We start from the raw sequence: 15,746 nt of genomic DNA, 5'->3' as shown, positions 1-15,746 counted from the left end.
TACACCAGTCGCTGAAAGCAAACATGCAGGTGCAGCAAGCAGTTAGGAAGGCAAATGGTATTTTGGCCTTCATTGCAAGAGGATTTGAGTACAGGAGCAAGGATGTCTTACTGCAGTTATACAGGGCCTTGGTGAGACCACACCTGGAGTATTGTGTGCAGTTTTGGTCTCCTTACCTAAGAAAGGATATACTTGCCATAGAGGGAGTGCAGCGAAGGTTCACCAGACTGATTCCTGGGATGGCAGGACTGTTGTATGAGGAGAGATTGGGTCGACTCGGCCTGTATTCACTCGAGTTTAGAAGAATGAGAGGGGATCTCATTGAAACATATAAAATTCTGACAGGGCTAGACAGACTGGATGCAGGGAGGATGTTTCCCCTGGCTGGGGGGGTCTAGAACGAGGGGTCACAGTCTCAGGATACGGGGTAGGACATTTAGGACTGAGATGAGGAGAAATTTCTTCACTCAGAGGGTGGTGAACCTGTGGAATTCTCTACCACAGAAGGCTGTGGAGGCCAAGTCACTGAATATATTTAAGAAGGAGCTAGATAGATTTCTAGGCCTAAAGGCATCAAGGGGTATGGGGAGAGAGCGGGAATATGGTATTGAGATAGAGGATCAGCCATGATCATATTGAATGGCGGAGCAGGCTCAAAGGGCCGAATGGCCTACCCCTGCTCCTCTTTTCTATGTTTCTGTGTTAATCCAAGGCCGACGCACCCTCGTTGCCAGTAACTGAGGGAGCGCTGCACTATTGGAGGGGCAGTACTGAGGGAGGGCTGCACTGTTGGTCGGACAGTACTGAGGGAGGGCTGCACTGTTGGTGGGACAGTACTGAGGGAGTGCTGCACTGTTGGACGTGCAGTATTGAGGGAGCGTTGCATTGTCGAAGGATCAGTACTGAGGGAGCGCTGCGCTGTCGGAGGGTCAGTACTGAGGGAGCGCTGCGCTGTCGGAGGGTCAGTACTGAGGGAGCGCTGCGCTGTCGGAGGGTTAGTATTGAGGGAGCACTGCACTGTCGGAGGGTCAGTACTGAGGGAGCACTGCGCTGTCGGAGGGTCAGTACTGAGGGAGCGCTGCGCTGTCGGAGGGTCAGTACTGAGGGAGCGCTGCACTGTTGGAGGGTCAGTATTGAGGGAGCACTGCACTGTCGGAGGGTCAGTACTGAGGGAGCGCTGCGCTGTCGGAGGGTCAGTACTGAGGGAGCGCTGCGCTGTCGGAGGGTCAGTACTGAGGGAGCGCTGCACTGTCGGAGGGTCAGTACTGAGGGAGCACTGCACTGTCGGAGGGTCAGTACTGAGGGAGCGCTGCGCTGTCGGAGGGTCAGTACTGAGGGAGCGCTGCGCTGTCGGAGAGTCAGTACTGAGGGAGCGCTGCGCTGTCGGAGGGTCAGTACTGAGGGAGCGCTGCGCTGTCGGAGGGTCAGTACTGAGGGAGCGCTGCACTGTCGGAGGTGCTGTCTTTCGAGATGAGACATTAAACCGAGGGCCCCGTCTGACCCTCTCTAGGTCGATGTAAAAGATCTCACGGCCACTATTGGAAGAAGGGATGGGGACTTCTCCCCGGTGTCCTGGTTCATCTCTCAACCAACATCACTAAAAAAAACAGATCATCTGGTCATTTATCACTTTGCTGTTTGTGGGATCTTGCTGTGCGCAAATTAGCTGCAGCGTTTCCTACATTACAACAGTGACTACACTTCAGAAAGTACTCCATTGGGCTGTGACGCGTTTTGGGACTTCCTGAGGTTCCGAAAGGCGCTACTTAAATGCAAGTTCTCTCTTTAAGTTCTTTCTATTTCATTTCTCTTTTTTCCGTTTCCCCTTCTTGCAGGTGTTTCAAAAGCGATCTTCGATGCATCCGGCCTGCGTTTCAAGGACGTAGTGTGTAAAGGTGACATCGCTTTCCATCCAAAAGGACGTGAACAAGTTTATGATTCAAAGGCTAAGGGGAGGGAGGTGGGGGTTTGGAAATCTGCTGGCGCCCGGTTTCTTAACCGGCCCGGCGAGCTTCCTCGGATGAAGTGTTGGGTCGTGTTTGGGGGTTGGGGGGTGGGTGTGGGTGGGTGGGAGAGTGGCAGCTCCAGGCCCGGCAGGGGCCCCCTCAGGAGTGCTGCGGAGGCGGGAGGAGCACTCCAGCTGTGCGTCAAGTTGAGAAAGTAAATTCATTGTTCAAACTTACCTCATCGTAGGTGGGGCGTTGCTCGGCCGCACCCACGCCCGGGGAACGCCTGAGCGGAGCAGGCCCGGCTCAGGGCAGACGAATTTCTCGTAGCTGGAGGTCCTAATGCAGGCGTTAGGCCCCTCATTCTGGACGGTTATGGAAGGTTTCTGCTGAGATTGGAGCCAGGAGATCAGAGGAGCCCACCCCCACAGAAGTTCTACATAGGGATTGCTCGATGAAAGAAAGACCAAGGGCCATCTGGTTCCCCTTCTCCCACCCTGGTCGCAGTGTGATACGAGGATAATGGAGTTGTTGACTAATCAGGGCCATCGATCTCCAGCAATTAGTCTCCAACAGACCCAGACATGAGGTGAGGAAAACCCCCAGTGGTGGAGAGCTTTGGGGAGCCATTGGTCCAAAGTCACCTGTTCCACTTCCCGCACCTCATGTCCCCAAATTACTCGTAGACTCTCTCCCGAAATGTTATTTTCTGAAGGATGTCAAGACTTCCCACAAGAAGATCAGCTTCTCGCAAACGCCAAAGACCTCTTTTAAAATTGTGCCTTTTTTTCTCTCTCTCCCTCTCTCTTCCTCCCTCTCTTTACTCTCCCCCAGTCGACTTAACAAGCGGGAATGTCCTGTTGACTGAGCCGGGCAGATTGAGATGCAAAGCGATCATGCACGTGTGTGGAGGTGATGATCCTGAGATGATAAAGAAAGCAGTGAAGAACGTCCTACATGAGTGCCACAGAAAGGGTTTTAGGTCTGTCTCCTTCCCAGCCATTGGAACTGGTAGGTACCGGGCACAGAGCAGAATTCCCTACGTATCTGTGTCAGTCGTGGCTCAGTGAGAATCACTCTCTTGCCTCTGACTTCAGAAGATGATGGGTTCATAGTCCCACTTCAGGGTCCTGTGCCCAAAATCCAGGTCGGCGCTCCCGATGCCAGTAATGAGGGAGCGCCGCATTGTTGGAAGTGCCGTCTTTCAGGGTGAGGCAATAAACCGAGGGCCCCGTCTGCCCCTCTCAGGTGGGAAGTAAAAGATCTCACGGTCACTATTTCGAAGGAGAGCCGGGGGTGGGGGAGGGGGGAGTTCTCCCCGGTGTCCCGGGGCCAGTATTTATCCCTCAACCCAACATGTCTAAAACAGATCACCTGGGTCGTTATCCCATTGCTGTTTGCGGGAGCTTGCTGTGCGCAAATTGGCCGCCGCCTTTCCTACACGCGGGGCTCGAGTCTCTGAAGTGGGGACTCGAGCCCCGGCCTGCTGACTCGGGAGGCGAGAGAGAGAGAGAGAGCGCCGCTCGACTGGGCCGCGGCCGACGCTAACTCTTGCGTCTGAACTTTCCGATCCGCAGGAAACGGCAGGTTAAACCCGAGGACCGTTGCCGAGGTGATGATTGAAGCCATTGCATCGGTGGCCCAGGAACGCTCGCCAACCCTGGTCCGACTGGTGCGGATCGTCATATTCCAAGACTTCATCTTCAGAATCTTCAAAGCCAGTTTGGAGAATCGACTGGAAGCGCAGCCATCGACAAGCATACTGAAAGGTAGTCCGTCCACCTCCCTTCTGCCACACGCGCTCCAATAGAAACGCAGCAGCGGGCCGTTCGGCCCTTGGGGCCTGCTCCGCCATCCTATCGGATCATGGCTGCTCCGCGCCTCCACTCCATATCCCTCGATACCCTCACCCAAATGTCGATCTCCGTCTGGAAAGCCCGGCATCCACAGCCTTTTTGGGGGAAGAGTTCCAGATTTGAAGTACCCTTTGTGTGAACAAGCGCTTCCTGATTTCACTGCTGAACGGCCCTGGCTCTAATTTTAAGATTGTGTCTCCCTTGTTCTGGACTCCCCACCAGAGGAAATAGTTTCTCTGTATCCACCCTATTGAATCCCTTTAACATTTTAAACAACAGCAACAATTTGCATTTATCCAGCGCCTTTAACGTAGTAAAACGTCCCAAAGCGCTTCACAGGAGCGATTATCAAACAAAATTTGACACCGAGCCACATAAGGAGACATTAGGACAGGTGACCAAAAGCTTGGTCAAAGAGGTCGGTTTTAAGGAGCGTCTTAAAGGAGGAGGGAGAGGCGGAGAGGTTTAGAGAGGGAATTCCAGAGCTTAGGGCCCGGGCAGCTGAAGGCACGGCCGCCAATGGTGGAGCGATTAAAATCAAGGATGTGCAAGAGGCAAGAATTGGAGGAGCGCAGAGATCTTGGAGGGTTGTAGGGCTGGAGGAAATTACAGAGATAGGGAGGGGCGAGGCCATGGAGGGATTTGAAAGGATGAGAATTTTAAAATCGAGGCGTTCCCGGACTGGGAGCCAATGTAGGGTCAGCGAGCACAGTGGGTGATGGGTGAACGGGACTTGGTGTGAGTTAGGATACGGGCAGCAGAGTTTTGGATGAGCTCAAGCTTACGGAGGGTGGAAGATGGGAGGCCGGCCAGGAGAGCATTGGAATAGTCCAGTCTAGAGGTAACAAAGGCACGGGTGAGGGTTTCAGCAGCAGATGAGCTGAGGCAGGGGCGGAAACGGGCAATGTTACGGAGGTGGAAGTAGGCTGTCTTGGTGATGGAGCGGAGATGGGGTCAGAAGCTCATCTCAGGGTCAAATAGGATGCCAAGGTTGCAAACAGTCTGGTTCAGCCTCGGACAGTGGCCGGGGAGAGGGATGGAGTCGGTGGCGAGGGAACGGAGTTTGTGGCGGGGACTGAAGACAGTGGCTTCGGTCTTCCCACTATTTGGTTGGAGGAAATTTCTGCTCATCCAGTACTGGATGTCGGACAAGCAGCGTGACAAATCAGAGAGAGTGGGGGGGGGGTCAAGGGAGGTGGTGGCGAGGTAGAGCTGGGTGTCGTCAGTGTACGTGTGGAACCTGACGTGTTTTCAGATGATGTCGCCGAGGGGCAGCATGTAGATGAGAAATAGGAGGGGGCCAAGGATAGATCCTTGGGGGACTCCAGAGGTAACTGGAGTGGGAAGAGAAGCCATTGGAGGAGATTCTCTGGCTACGACTGGAGAGTGCAGTCCCACCCAGCTAGACGACGGAGGAGAGGCTCTGGAGGAGGATGGTGTGGTCAAAGGCTGCAGACTGTTCGAGAAGGATGAGGAGGGATAGTTTACCATGGTCACAGTCACAGAGGATGTCATTTGTGATTTTGATAAAGGTCCTTTCAGTACTGTGACATGGGTGGAAACCTGATTGGAGAGATTCATACATGGAGTTGCAGGAAAGATGGGCATGGATTTGGGAGGTGACGACACGTTCAAGGACATTGGAGAGGAAAGGGAGGTTGAAGATGGGGCGGCAGTTTGCAAGGACAGAGGGGTGATGACGGCAGATTTGAAGGGGACGGGACAGTACCTGAGGAGAGGGAACCATTAACAATATCAGCTAACATGGGAGCCCGGAAGGGAAGTTGGGTGCTCAGCAGTTTAGTGGGAATAGGGTCGAGGGAGCAGGAGGTGGGTCTCATGGGCTTGGAGGGGCCATGAGGGGAGATAGGAGAGAAACTAGAGAAAGATGTGAGTTCAGGGCTAGAGCATGGGGAACCTTAGGGGAAGTTTGGCTCGGTGGGCGAGGGGAAGGGAGTGAAGTGGCAGAGGCAGCTGGACAGATGGTTTCAATCTTAGTGACAAAGGAGTCCATTAGCCCCTCGGACTTGTCGTTGGAGGTGAGGGTGGAGGGGGCAGGGGAGAGGGGTTTAAGAAGACAGGGAGAAGAGAATCCGGGGGTTATCTTTGCATTCCAGGATGATCCTGGAATAGTGAGCAGTTTTGGCAGAGGAGAGCAGGACCCGATAGTGCTTCATGTGGCCCAGCCAGATCTGGCGATGAATGGCGAAATCAGTTAACCGCCATAAACGTTCAAGTCTGCGTCCTTTGGACCTAAGGGAGCAGAGATGAGGGCCATACCAGGGGGAACGACCAGGGTGAGAGAGAGTTAATGGTTTTAATGGGAACAAGGGCAACAAAGGTGGAGGTGAGGGTGCGATTGAGCGGATCGGTAGCTGCAGAAATGTCGTGGTGAAAGGAGGGCCAGAGACTAGACAGTCGGGAATTTGAAAGTGCAGTTGAGGGAGAGTTTTTTCCAGGGGCGGATACAGAAGGAAGTGGGGTTGGGAGGGAGGAGGGGGATGTGGGTGGAGAGGGATACAAGGAATTGATCAGAGATGGTTTTATCCGCGATTGATACGACGGGAGTAGAGAGGCCACGTGAGATGGCAAGGTGGAGGGGGTGGCCGTGAATATGGGTCGGGGAGTCTATATGGAGGGAGAGATTAAGGGACGAAAGGAGGGCAGTGAACTCAGAGGGGAGAGGGAGTGTGGTGAGTTGAGATGGAGGTTGAAATCACCGAGGATGAGAAGTCGCTCGGTGCAGAGGCTGAGGGAGGAAAGCAGTGAAGATATCTCGGTGAGAAACTAGGCGTGGTGCTTGGGTGGGCAGGTAGAGAACGAGGATTTTAAAGGAGAGGTGAGAGGGTGAAACAAGGTGAGATGGTCAAAGGAAGAGAAGGTGCCAGAGGAGTAGGGGGACAGATAAGGGCCAACACGGCCACTGCGGCGGTCTGGACGAGGCAAGAGGTGGAAGATATAGCTAGGCGGTGAATCTCGATCAAATCACCCCTCAATCTCCTAAACTCAAGGCATTACAAGCCAGGTTAATGCAACCTCGCTTTGAAATTTAACCCTCTAAGCCCCAGTATCTTTCTGGTGAATCTGCGCCGCACCCTGCTCCAAAGGCCGCTATATCCTTCCTGAGGTGCGGTGCCCAGAACTGAACGCAGTATCTCCAGGTGGAGTCTGACCGAAGCTCTGTACAACTGAAGCATAATCTCCTCCCCTTTGTTATGAGGTCATCGTGACAAGAGGTAGAGGGGCTATAAATTCAAGTTTTGTAATCGAGTGAGATCTGCTGTGCTTGTTTACACACAGTATCCCCCCTGACGAATAATCACCCAGTAAACTTTACTGGAAAGGACACCCACGTCAGGGCAGGACTGGGTTCGGCCGTGATGCTCACCCAGGGGTGTGTGACAACAGCAAGAACCTGCATTTATATAGCATCTTAACAGTAAAACGTCCCAAGGCGCTTCACAGGAGCAATTATGAAACAAAATTTGACACCGAGCCACATAAAGAGATATTAGAACCAGGTGACCAAAAGCTTGGTCAAAGAAGTAGGTTTTAAGGAGGGTCTTAAAGGAGGAGAAAGAAGCAGAGAGGTTTAGGGAGGGATTTCCAGAGCTTAGGGTTGAAGGCACGGCCGCCAATGGTGGGGCGGAAGAAATGGGGGATGAACAAGAGGCCAGAATTGGAGGAACGTGGAGATCTCGGAGGGTTGTAGGGGCTGGAGGAGGTTACAGAGATAGGGAGGGGGGGGCGAGGGTCATGGAGGGATTTGAACATGAGGATGAGAATTTTAAAATCGAGGTGTTCCCGGACCGGGAGCCAATGTAGGTCAGCGAGCACAGGGGGTGATGTGTTAACGGGACTTGGTGCGAGTTAGGATACGGGGGCAGCAGAGTTTTGGATGAGCTCAAGTTTATGGAGGGTGGAAGATGGGAGACCGGCCAGTCAAGTCCGGAGGTAACAAAGGCATGGATGAGGGTTTCAGCAGCAGATGAGCTGAGGCGGGGCGGAGACGGGCGATGTTACAGAGGTGGAAGTAGGCGGTCTTGGTGATCTTGGGGTCAGAAGCTCATCTCAGGGTCAAATAGGGCGCCACGGTTGCGAACAGTCTGGTTCAGCCTCGGACAGTGGCCGGGGAGAGGGATGGAGTCAGTGGCAAGGGAACGGAGTTTGTGGCGGGGACCGAAAACATCTCCGAATAATGTATTGAGCGGTGAGTTCAGGAAAACGAACAGACAAAAAAAACGCGAATGATCAAACAGCGCCTCATTCTCCCGTAGAATTGGTGAACACCGTAAGCAGCTGGGTGAACCAGGAAGAGCCGCCTCGCCTCCCCGACAGGTACGAGAGCGACGAGGTGAGCCAGCCGGCGGTGATTGATGTCGTTGGGAGGGTCAAAGCAAGCGTGACGGAGGCCGTCTCCCAGCTCCGGAGGGTCATCGAGGCCAACTTCCGGGAGGAGATGATCGCCCACGACTGTCCGGCCCGGCTGACGGCGGGCGAGGTCGACGGGCTGCTGCGGCTGAGCTACCAGCACAGGGTCCACGTGACGGTGGAGAGGGGGCAGGCCGGAGGGGGCCAGGTGATGGCGTGGGGCCAGGCCGGGAATGTCGAGGGTGCCCTCTCCTCGGTCCGCTGCGTGCTGGACGAGGCGGCCCTGAGAGAATGGGAAGAGCTGCTTTCGGCGGTTCAGTGGTATTACAATTGCAACGGGATGTGGCTGCCCTTTGACCTGGAAGCCAACTTCCTCATGGAGCGTGACCACAGCAACAAGGTTCGTCGCTGCATGGTGAAAATGCAGGGATACACGTTCAGTGTTGATCTGGATCGCAAGGAGGCCACAGTGAGGGAGACCAACGACGTGGTCAAGATCAAGAGGGTGGAAGTTCCTACGGGTAATGGTGCATCTTCTCGAACCTTATTTTATCAAACACTTCTTCATCCACCCAATTTTCTTACTCTCCCCAACTACGTCAAAGGGGGTACAGTTCCATGGGTGCTAACCACCTTTAAACACACCAGGGTTAGACACAGAGTAAAGCTCCCTCTACACTGTCCCATCAAACACTCCCAGGGTCAGGTACAGGGTTAGATACAGAGTAAAGCTCCCTCTACACTGTCCCATCAAACACTCCCAGGGTCAGGTACAGGGTTAGATACAGAGTAAAGCTCCCTCTACACTGTCCCATCAAACACTCCCAGGGCAGGTACAGGGTTAGATACAGAGTAAAGCTCCCTCTACACTGTCCCATCAAACACTCCCAGGGGCAGGTACAGGGTTAGATACAGAGTAAAGCTCCCTCTACACAGTCCCATCAAACACGCCCAGGGTCAGGTACAGGGTTAGATACAGAGTAAAGCTCCCTCTACACTGTCCCATCAAACACTCCCAGGGGCAGGTACAGGGTTAGATACAGAGTAAAGCTCCCTCTACACTGTCCCATCAAACACTCCCAGGGCAGGTACAGGGTTAGATACAGAGTAAAGCTCCCTCTACACTGTCCCATCAAACACTCCCAGGGCAGGTACAGGGTTAGATACAGAGTAAAGCTCCCTCTACACTGTCCCATCAAACACTCCCAGGGCAGGTACAGGGTTAGATACAGAGTAAAGCTCCCTCTACACTGTCCCATCAAACACTCCCAGGGGCAGGTACAGGGTTAGATACAGAGTAAAGCTCCCTCTACACAGTCCCATCAAACACGCCCAGGGTCAGGTACAGGGTTAGATACAGAGTAAAGCTCCCTCTACACTGTCCCATCAAACACTCCCAGGGCAGGTACAGGGTTAGATACAGAGTAAAGCTCCCTCTACACTGTCCCCATCAAACACTCCCAGGGGCAGGTACAGGGTTAGATACAGAGTAAAGCTCCCTCTACACTGTCCCGTCAAACACTCCCAGGGTCAGGTACAGGGTTAGATACAGAGTAAAGCTCCCTCTACACTGTCCCATCAAACACTCCCAGGGGCAGGTACAGGGTTAGATACAGAGTAAAGCTCCCTCTACACTGTCCCATCAAACACTCCCAGGGCAGGTACAGCACGGGTTAGATACAGAGTAAAGCTCCCTCTACACTGTCCCATCAAACACTCCCAGGGCAGGTACAGCACGGGTTAGATACAGAGTAAAGCTCCTACTATATTCTCTTTGACAGTACATAATGGTCAATTTGTGAAGGGCATTAATCGAAAGCGGAATTCTTTGAGAAAATGCTTCTCAGATTTTGAGCAGCCAAACATTTGATGCAAACAATGGTGCTTGAAATTTCTTTTGAATTAGAGAGAATGTACAGCACAGAAACAGGCCATTCGGCCCAACTGGTCAATGCCGGTGTTTATGCTCCACACGAGCCTCCTCACCATCTAACTCTTTCAGCATCTCCTTCTATTCCTTTCTCCCTCATGTGTTTATCGAGCTTCCCCTTAAATCCATCTACATTATTCCCCTCAACTACTCCTTGTGGGAGCGAGTTCCACATTCTCACCACTCTCTGGGTAAAGAAGTTTCTCCTGAATTCCCCGATTGGATTTATTAGTGACTATCTTATATTTATGGCCCGTAGTTCTGGTCTCCCCCACAAGTGGAAACATCTTCTCTACGTCTATCCTATCGAACCCCTTCATAATCTTAAAGACCTCGATCAGGTCACCCCTCAGTCCCAGCCTGTTCAGTCTTTCCTGATAGGTGGAACCTCTCAGTTCTGGTATCATGCTAGTAAATCTTTTTTGCACCTACTCTAGGAACATAGGAACAGGAGTAGGCCATTCAGCCCATCGTGCCTGTGCCAGCTCTTTGAAAGAGCTGTCCAGTTTAGTTCCACACTCCAGCTTTTTCCCCATAACGCTGCAAATTAATTCTGTTCAAGTACATGTCCAATTGCCTTGCCAGATTCCTATGGAATCTGCTTCCACCAAACTTTCAGATAGTGTGTTCCAGATCTTAACAACCCTCTGCGAAAAAATTTCTCCTCATTTTCCCTCTAGTTCTTTTGAAAATTATTTTAAATCTATGACCTCTGGTTACCGACCCACTTGCCAGAGGAAACGTTTTTTTCCCTATTTGCTCTGTCAGAACCCCTCATGATTTTGAATACCTCTATCAGGCCTCCCCTTAACCTTCTCTGCTCCAAGGAGGACAATCCCAGCTTCTCCAGTCTCTCCACATAACTGAAGTCACTCATCCCTGGTATCACCCTGGTAAACCTCCTCTGTACTCAACTGAAGCCTTGAGATCTTTCCGAAAGTGTGGTGCCCAGAATTGTAGACAGTACTCCAGCTGAGGCCTAACCAGTGATTTGCAAAGGTTTCGCATGACTGCATTGATTTTGTATTCAGTGCCCCTATTTACAAAGCCAATACGCATTCTTAACCACCTTATCCTCTTGCCCTGATAGAGGTATTCAAAATCAAGAAGGGTTTTGACAGAGCAAATATGGAGAACTTTTTCGCACAGGGGGTTGTTAAGATCTGGAACGTACTACATGAAGATTTGTGAATGTGCATCCCCAGGTCCCACTGCTCTTCCAGCCCCCCCCTCTCAAAATAGTCCCATTTAGATTATACTGCCTCTCCATGTTGTTCCTCCCAAAGTGCATCAGTTCACACTTATCCGTATTAAATTGCATCCGCTGTGTGTCTGCCCGTTTCACCAGTCTGCCTATGTCCTCCTGAAGTCTGCTGACTATCCGTTGTCATCCAGGGAGCTCTAGCTTTGAATGCCTTATCTTTCCTCCTTATGAGGATATGCTTGGTTTGTACCCGAACTATCCCCGCCTTGAAGGCCTGCCATTGCTTGTTGACTGTTTCCCTGGCCAATCTTTGTTTATAGTCCACCTGTGCTAGATCCCTTCTCAAATCACTGGAGTTGGCTCTCTTCCAGTTGAGTATTTTCACCGTTGATTTTTCTTTGCCCCTTTCTGTAACCACTTTAAACCGAATTATATTATGATCACTATTACCCAGATGATCTCCCACTGAAACACGCTCCACTTTCCCTACTTCGTTCCGCAGAACTAGATCCAGCACTGCTCCCTTCCTCGTTGGGCTAGAAACACACTGATTAAGAAAGTTCTCCTGCGCACATTTTGGGAATTCTTCACCCTCCTTGCCCTTTACACTGTGTTTTTTCCCCAGTCTATATTAGGGTGATTGAAGTCCCCTACTATTACTGCTTGGTTATTTTTACATTTCTCTGAAATTTTGCCTCCAGATTTGCTCCTCCATCTCCTTCTCACTATTTGGGGGTCCATAGTAAACACCCAGCGATGTAACAGCTCCTTTTCTGTTCCTTAATTCTAAGCAAATAGATTCAGTCTTTGAACCCTCTAGTATATCGTCCCTCTGTAGAAGTGTAATATTATCCTTCATCAATACTGCCACTCCTGCCCCCCTCCTTTCTTTTTTTCCTTCCCTGAATACATTCTAGCCAGGAATGCTTAGTTCCCATCCCTGCCTATGTTTAAGCCAGGTTTCCGTTTCACAGTTTCATGGTATGATACAGCGCAGAAGGAGGCCATTCGGCCCATTGTGCCTGTGCTGGCGCTTGGAAAGAGCTATCCAGTTAGTCCCACTCCCCTGCTCTTTCCCCATAGCGCTGCAAATTTTTTCCCTTCAAATTATAGCCACGATATCATAACCCCATGTGGCAGCTTGTGCCTGCAGCTCATCAACCTTATTTGTAACACCCCTTGCATTAACACACATGCATTCTAACACCATGCTAATCGGCTTTGCTTTTCTCCTCCATCTAATTCCTGCTCTTTCTACATTATTCTTTATTCTGTTGCTATTTGTCCTTCCTAGTTGTCTCTCCTCTCTGCTACTACGTCCTGGTCCCCTCCCCCCTGCCAAATTAGTTTTAACCCTCCCCCACAGCACTAGTTAACCTCCCCAAGAGGACATTGGTCCCAGCCCTGTTCAGGTACAACCCGTCCGGCCTGTACAGGTACCTCCGGCTCCAGAACTGGTCCCAGTGCCCCAGGAATCTGAAGCTCTCCCTCCCGTGCCATTTCTCCAGCCATGCATTCACCTGCACTGTCTTCTTGTTCCTGTACTCACTAGCACTCGACACTAGGAGTAATCCAGATATTATCGCCTCTGAGGTCCTGCACTTTAATCTTTTTCCTAGCTACTGAAACTCTGCCTGAAGGACCTCAACTCTTTTCCTACGTATGTCATTGGTTCCAACATGGTCCACGACTTCTAGCTGTTTCCCTTTCCCTCGCAGAATGTCCTGCGCCCTCTCAGTGATGTCCTTTACCCTGGCACCAGGGAGGCAACACACCATTCAGGACTCACGTCTGCGGTTGCAGAAACGCCTGTCTATTCCCCCTGACTATTGAATCCCCTATAACAATTGCATTTCTACACTTTCTTGTGCCCACCAACCCTCCCCAATGCTGCTGAGTCTCCTATGGTGCCGTGGATTTGCTTCTGACTGCCTGCTTGTTCCTCCTAATCTGCCTGGTGGTCACCCGCTCCCTTGCCTCCTGAACTCTCTGTAGCTGCTGGGTGACCACTTCCCGAAACGTGCTATCCACGAAACTCTCAGCTTCCCTATGCACCGTGGTGACGCCAGCCGCCCCTCAAGCCCGGAAACCCTGAGCTCGAGCTCGAGCAGTTGGCGGCACTTCCTGCACATGCGGTTTTCCAGGGCACACAAAGTGTCCTGGATTTCCCACATGGCGCAGGATGTGCATGTGATGGGCCCCAGTTGTCCTGCCATGTTAGCTAACAGTTATTTAAAACTGTTTGTTTAGCTTTAAGGCTATTTAACTGTTTAGCTAACACTAAACCACTAACCACTAAAAACACTAACCTGCTTCTTATATAGCCGTTTCTCGGGCCTTTCGCGATGCTCTATACAAGTTTAATGTAACTTGTCTGCTTTTCAAATCTATCCCTCTAGAAATGAACCCCAGTGCTTGGTTTTTTTTTTCACAGCCTTGTTAACATGCGTCGCTACTTTTAGCGATTTGTGTGTCTGTGTCCCCCAGATCCCTTTGCTCCTCAGCGGCAAATGAGAAAATGGCCGATCTGTGTGGGGAGGCTGACCTGTTTGATCCCTTCTCTCATTCTAGGCGGGAGCCTCACGGATAACTACCAAGACATGAAAGGCAGTCCGGTGACGAAGGTCCCTTTGACTACGAATTCTGCAGAGTATCTGTCCGTGATGAGGAAATTCGGAGAACGTTGTGGGCCACAGACAATAATCAAAGTGAGTTCGTAATCCCTTACAGTGTCAGCCGTGGCTCAGTGGGTAGCACTCTTTCCTCTAAGTCAGAAGATTGTGGGTTCAAGTCCCACTCCATGAGACTTGAGCACAAAATCTAGGCTGATATTCCCCGGTTGCCAGTACTGAGGGAGTGCTGCAACATCAAAGGTGCCGTCTTTCAGATGAGATGTTAAATCGAGGCTCCGTCCGCCCTCTTGGGTGGACATAAGAGATCCCATGGCACATATTCAGAGTTCTCTCCGGTGTCCTGGCCAATACTTACCCCTCAACCAACATCGCTAAAAAACAGATTATCTGGTCATTATCAAATTGCTGTTTGTGGGAGCTTGCTGTGTGCAAATTGGCTGTTGTGTTTCCTACATTACAACAGTGACTATACTTCATTGGCTGTAAAGCGCTTTGGGATGCCCTGAGGTCATGAACCAGCACTGTATAAATACAAGTCTTTCTTTTACCCGGTCTGGGCCTATTCATGATTCCAGTCCCCACACTCAACGTGGTTGACTCTTAACTGCCCTCTGAAGTGGTCCAGCAAGTACCTCAGTTGTATCAAACTCAACAATAACAACTTGTATTTATATAGCGCCTTTAACATAGTAAAACGTCCCAAGGCTCTGTACAGGAGCGATTATCAAACAAAATTTGACACTGAGCCACATAAGGAGATATTAGGACAGGTGACCAAAAGCTTGGTCAAAGAGGAAGGTTTTAAGGAGCGTCTTAAAGGAGGAGAGAGAGGCGGAGAGGTTTAGGGAGAGAATTCCAGAGCTTAGGGCCCGGGCAGCTGAAGGCACGGCCGCCAATGGTGGAGCGATTAAAATCGGGGATGCGCAAGAGGCAAGAATTGGAGCAGTGCAGAGATCTCGGATGGTTGTAAGGCTGGAGGAGGTTACAGAGATAGGGAGGGGCAAAGCCATGGAGGGATTTGAAAGCGAGGATGGGAATTTTAAAATTGAGGCGTTCCCAGACCGGGAGCCAATGTAGGTCAGCGAGCACAGTGGGGTGATGGGTGAACGGGACTTGGTGCGAGTTAGGATACGGGCAGCAGAGTTTTGGATGAGCTCAAGTTTATGTAGGGTGGAAGATGGGAGGCCGGCCAGGAGAGCATTGGAATAGTCGAGTCCGGAGGTAACAAAGGCACGGATGAGGGTTTCAGCAGCAGATGAGCCGAGGTAGGGGTGGAGACGGGCGATGTTATGGAGGTGGAACTCAGGGGCAACTAGGGGGATGGACAATAAATGCCGGCCTTGCCAACGACGCCCACACCCCGAGAACGAATTTTTAAAAAAGGACGGGGCCTCGGTTTAACGTCTCATCCGACAGGCAGCACCTCCGACACTGCAGCACTCCCTCGGTACTGTACCGGGAGTGTCAGGTCTCTGGAGTAGGGCTTGACCTCGCAACCTCCTGACTGAGAGGCAAGAGTGCTGCCTTTAAGCCAAGCTGACACTTCAAGATGCAGTTGCCCATCCAAGTTGAGGCAGTCACAGGGAACCCAAGGGCTTTGGGACGTTTTTTATTGTTTGGGAACAAGGGTTGTAAAATCCAAGCTTTATAATCCAGTGAAATCCACTGTGTCAGCTCTTTCACCAAAGTTGCTTCCCAGTAATCCTGATTTTGTAGTTTATATCTTGAGATGCAGGGACAGATTTTCATCCTTGAGCAGAAAGTACAAAAAAATAATTTAAAAGGTTAATGGGATGTTGGCCTTTA

At 51.3% G+C, this 15,746-nt stretch overlaps 1 protein-coding gene across 2 annotated transcripts in view; it reads left to right on the top strand.

Moving 5' to 3' along the window:
• The window catches only part of LOC137308018 (protein mono-ADP-ribosyltransferase PARP14-like), a 69,353-nt gene that overhangs the window by 33,271 nt on the left and 20,336 nt on the right, over positions 1 to 15,746 (top strand). For both annotated transcript variants that reach the window (XM_067976978.1, XM_067976976.1), the window contains exons 9-13: positions 1,836 to 1,895; positions 2,781 to 2,957; positions 3,524 to 3,715; positions 8,080 to 8,694; positions 13,879 to 14,015. In XM_067976978.1, coding sequence (XP_067833079.1) covers positions 1,836 to 1,895; positions 2,781 to 2,957; positions 3,524 to 3,715; positions 8,080 to 8,694; positions 13,879 to 14,015 — 1,181 coding nt within the window. The remainder of the gene's footprint in view (positions 1 to 1,835; positions 1,896 to 2,780; positions 2,958 to 3,523; positions 3,716 to 8,079; positions 8,695 to 13,878; positions 14,016 to 15,746) is intronic.

The sequence above is a fragment of the Heptranchias perlo genome, unplaced genomic scaffold (assembly GCF_035084215.1).
Source record: "Heptranchias perlo isolate sHepPer1 unplaced genomic scaffold, sHepPer1.hap1 HAP1_SCAFFOLD_118, whole genome shotgun sequence".
Lineage (NCBI taxonomy): Eukaryota > Metazoa > Chordata > Chondrichthyes > Hexanchiformes > Hexanchidae > Heptranchias > Heptranchias perlo.
This window is presented reverse-complemented; position numbering and strand designations above follow the sequence as displayed.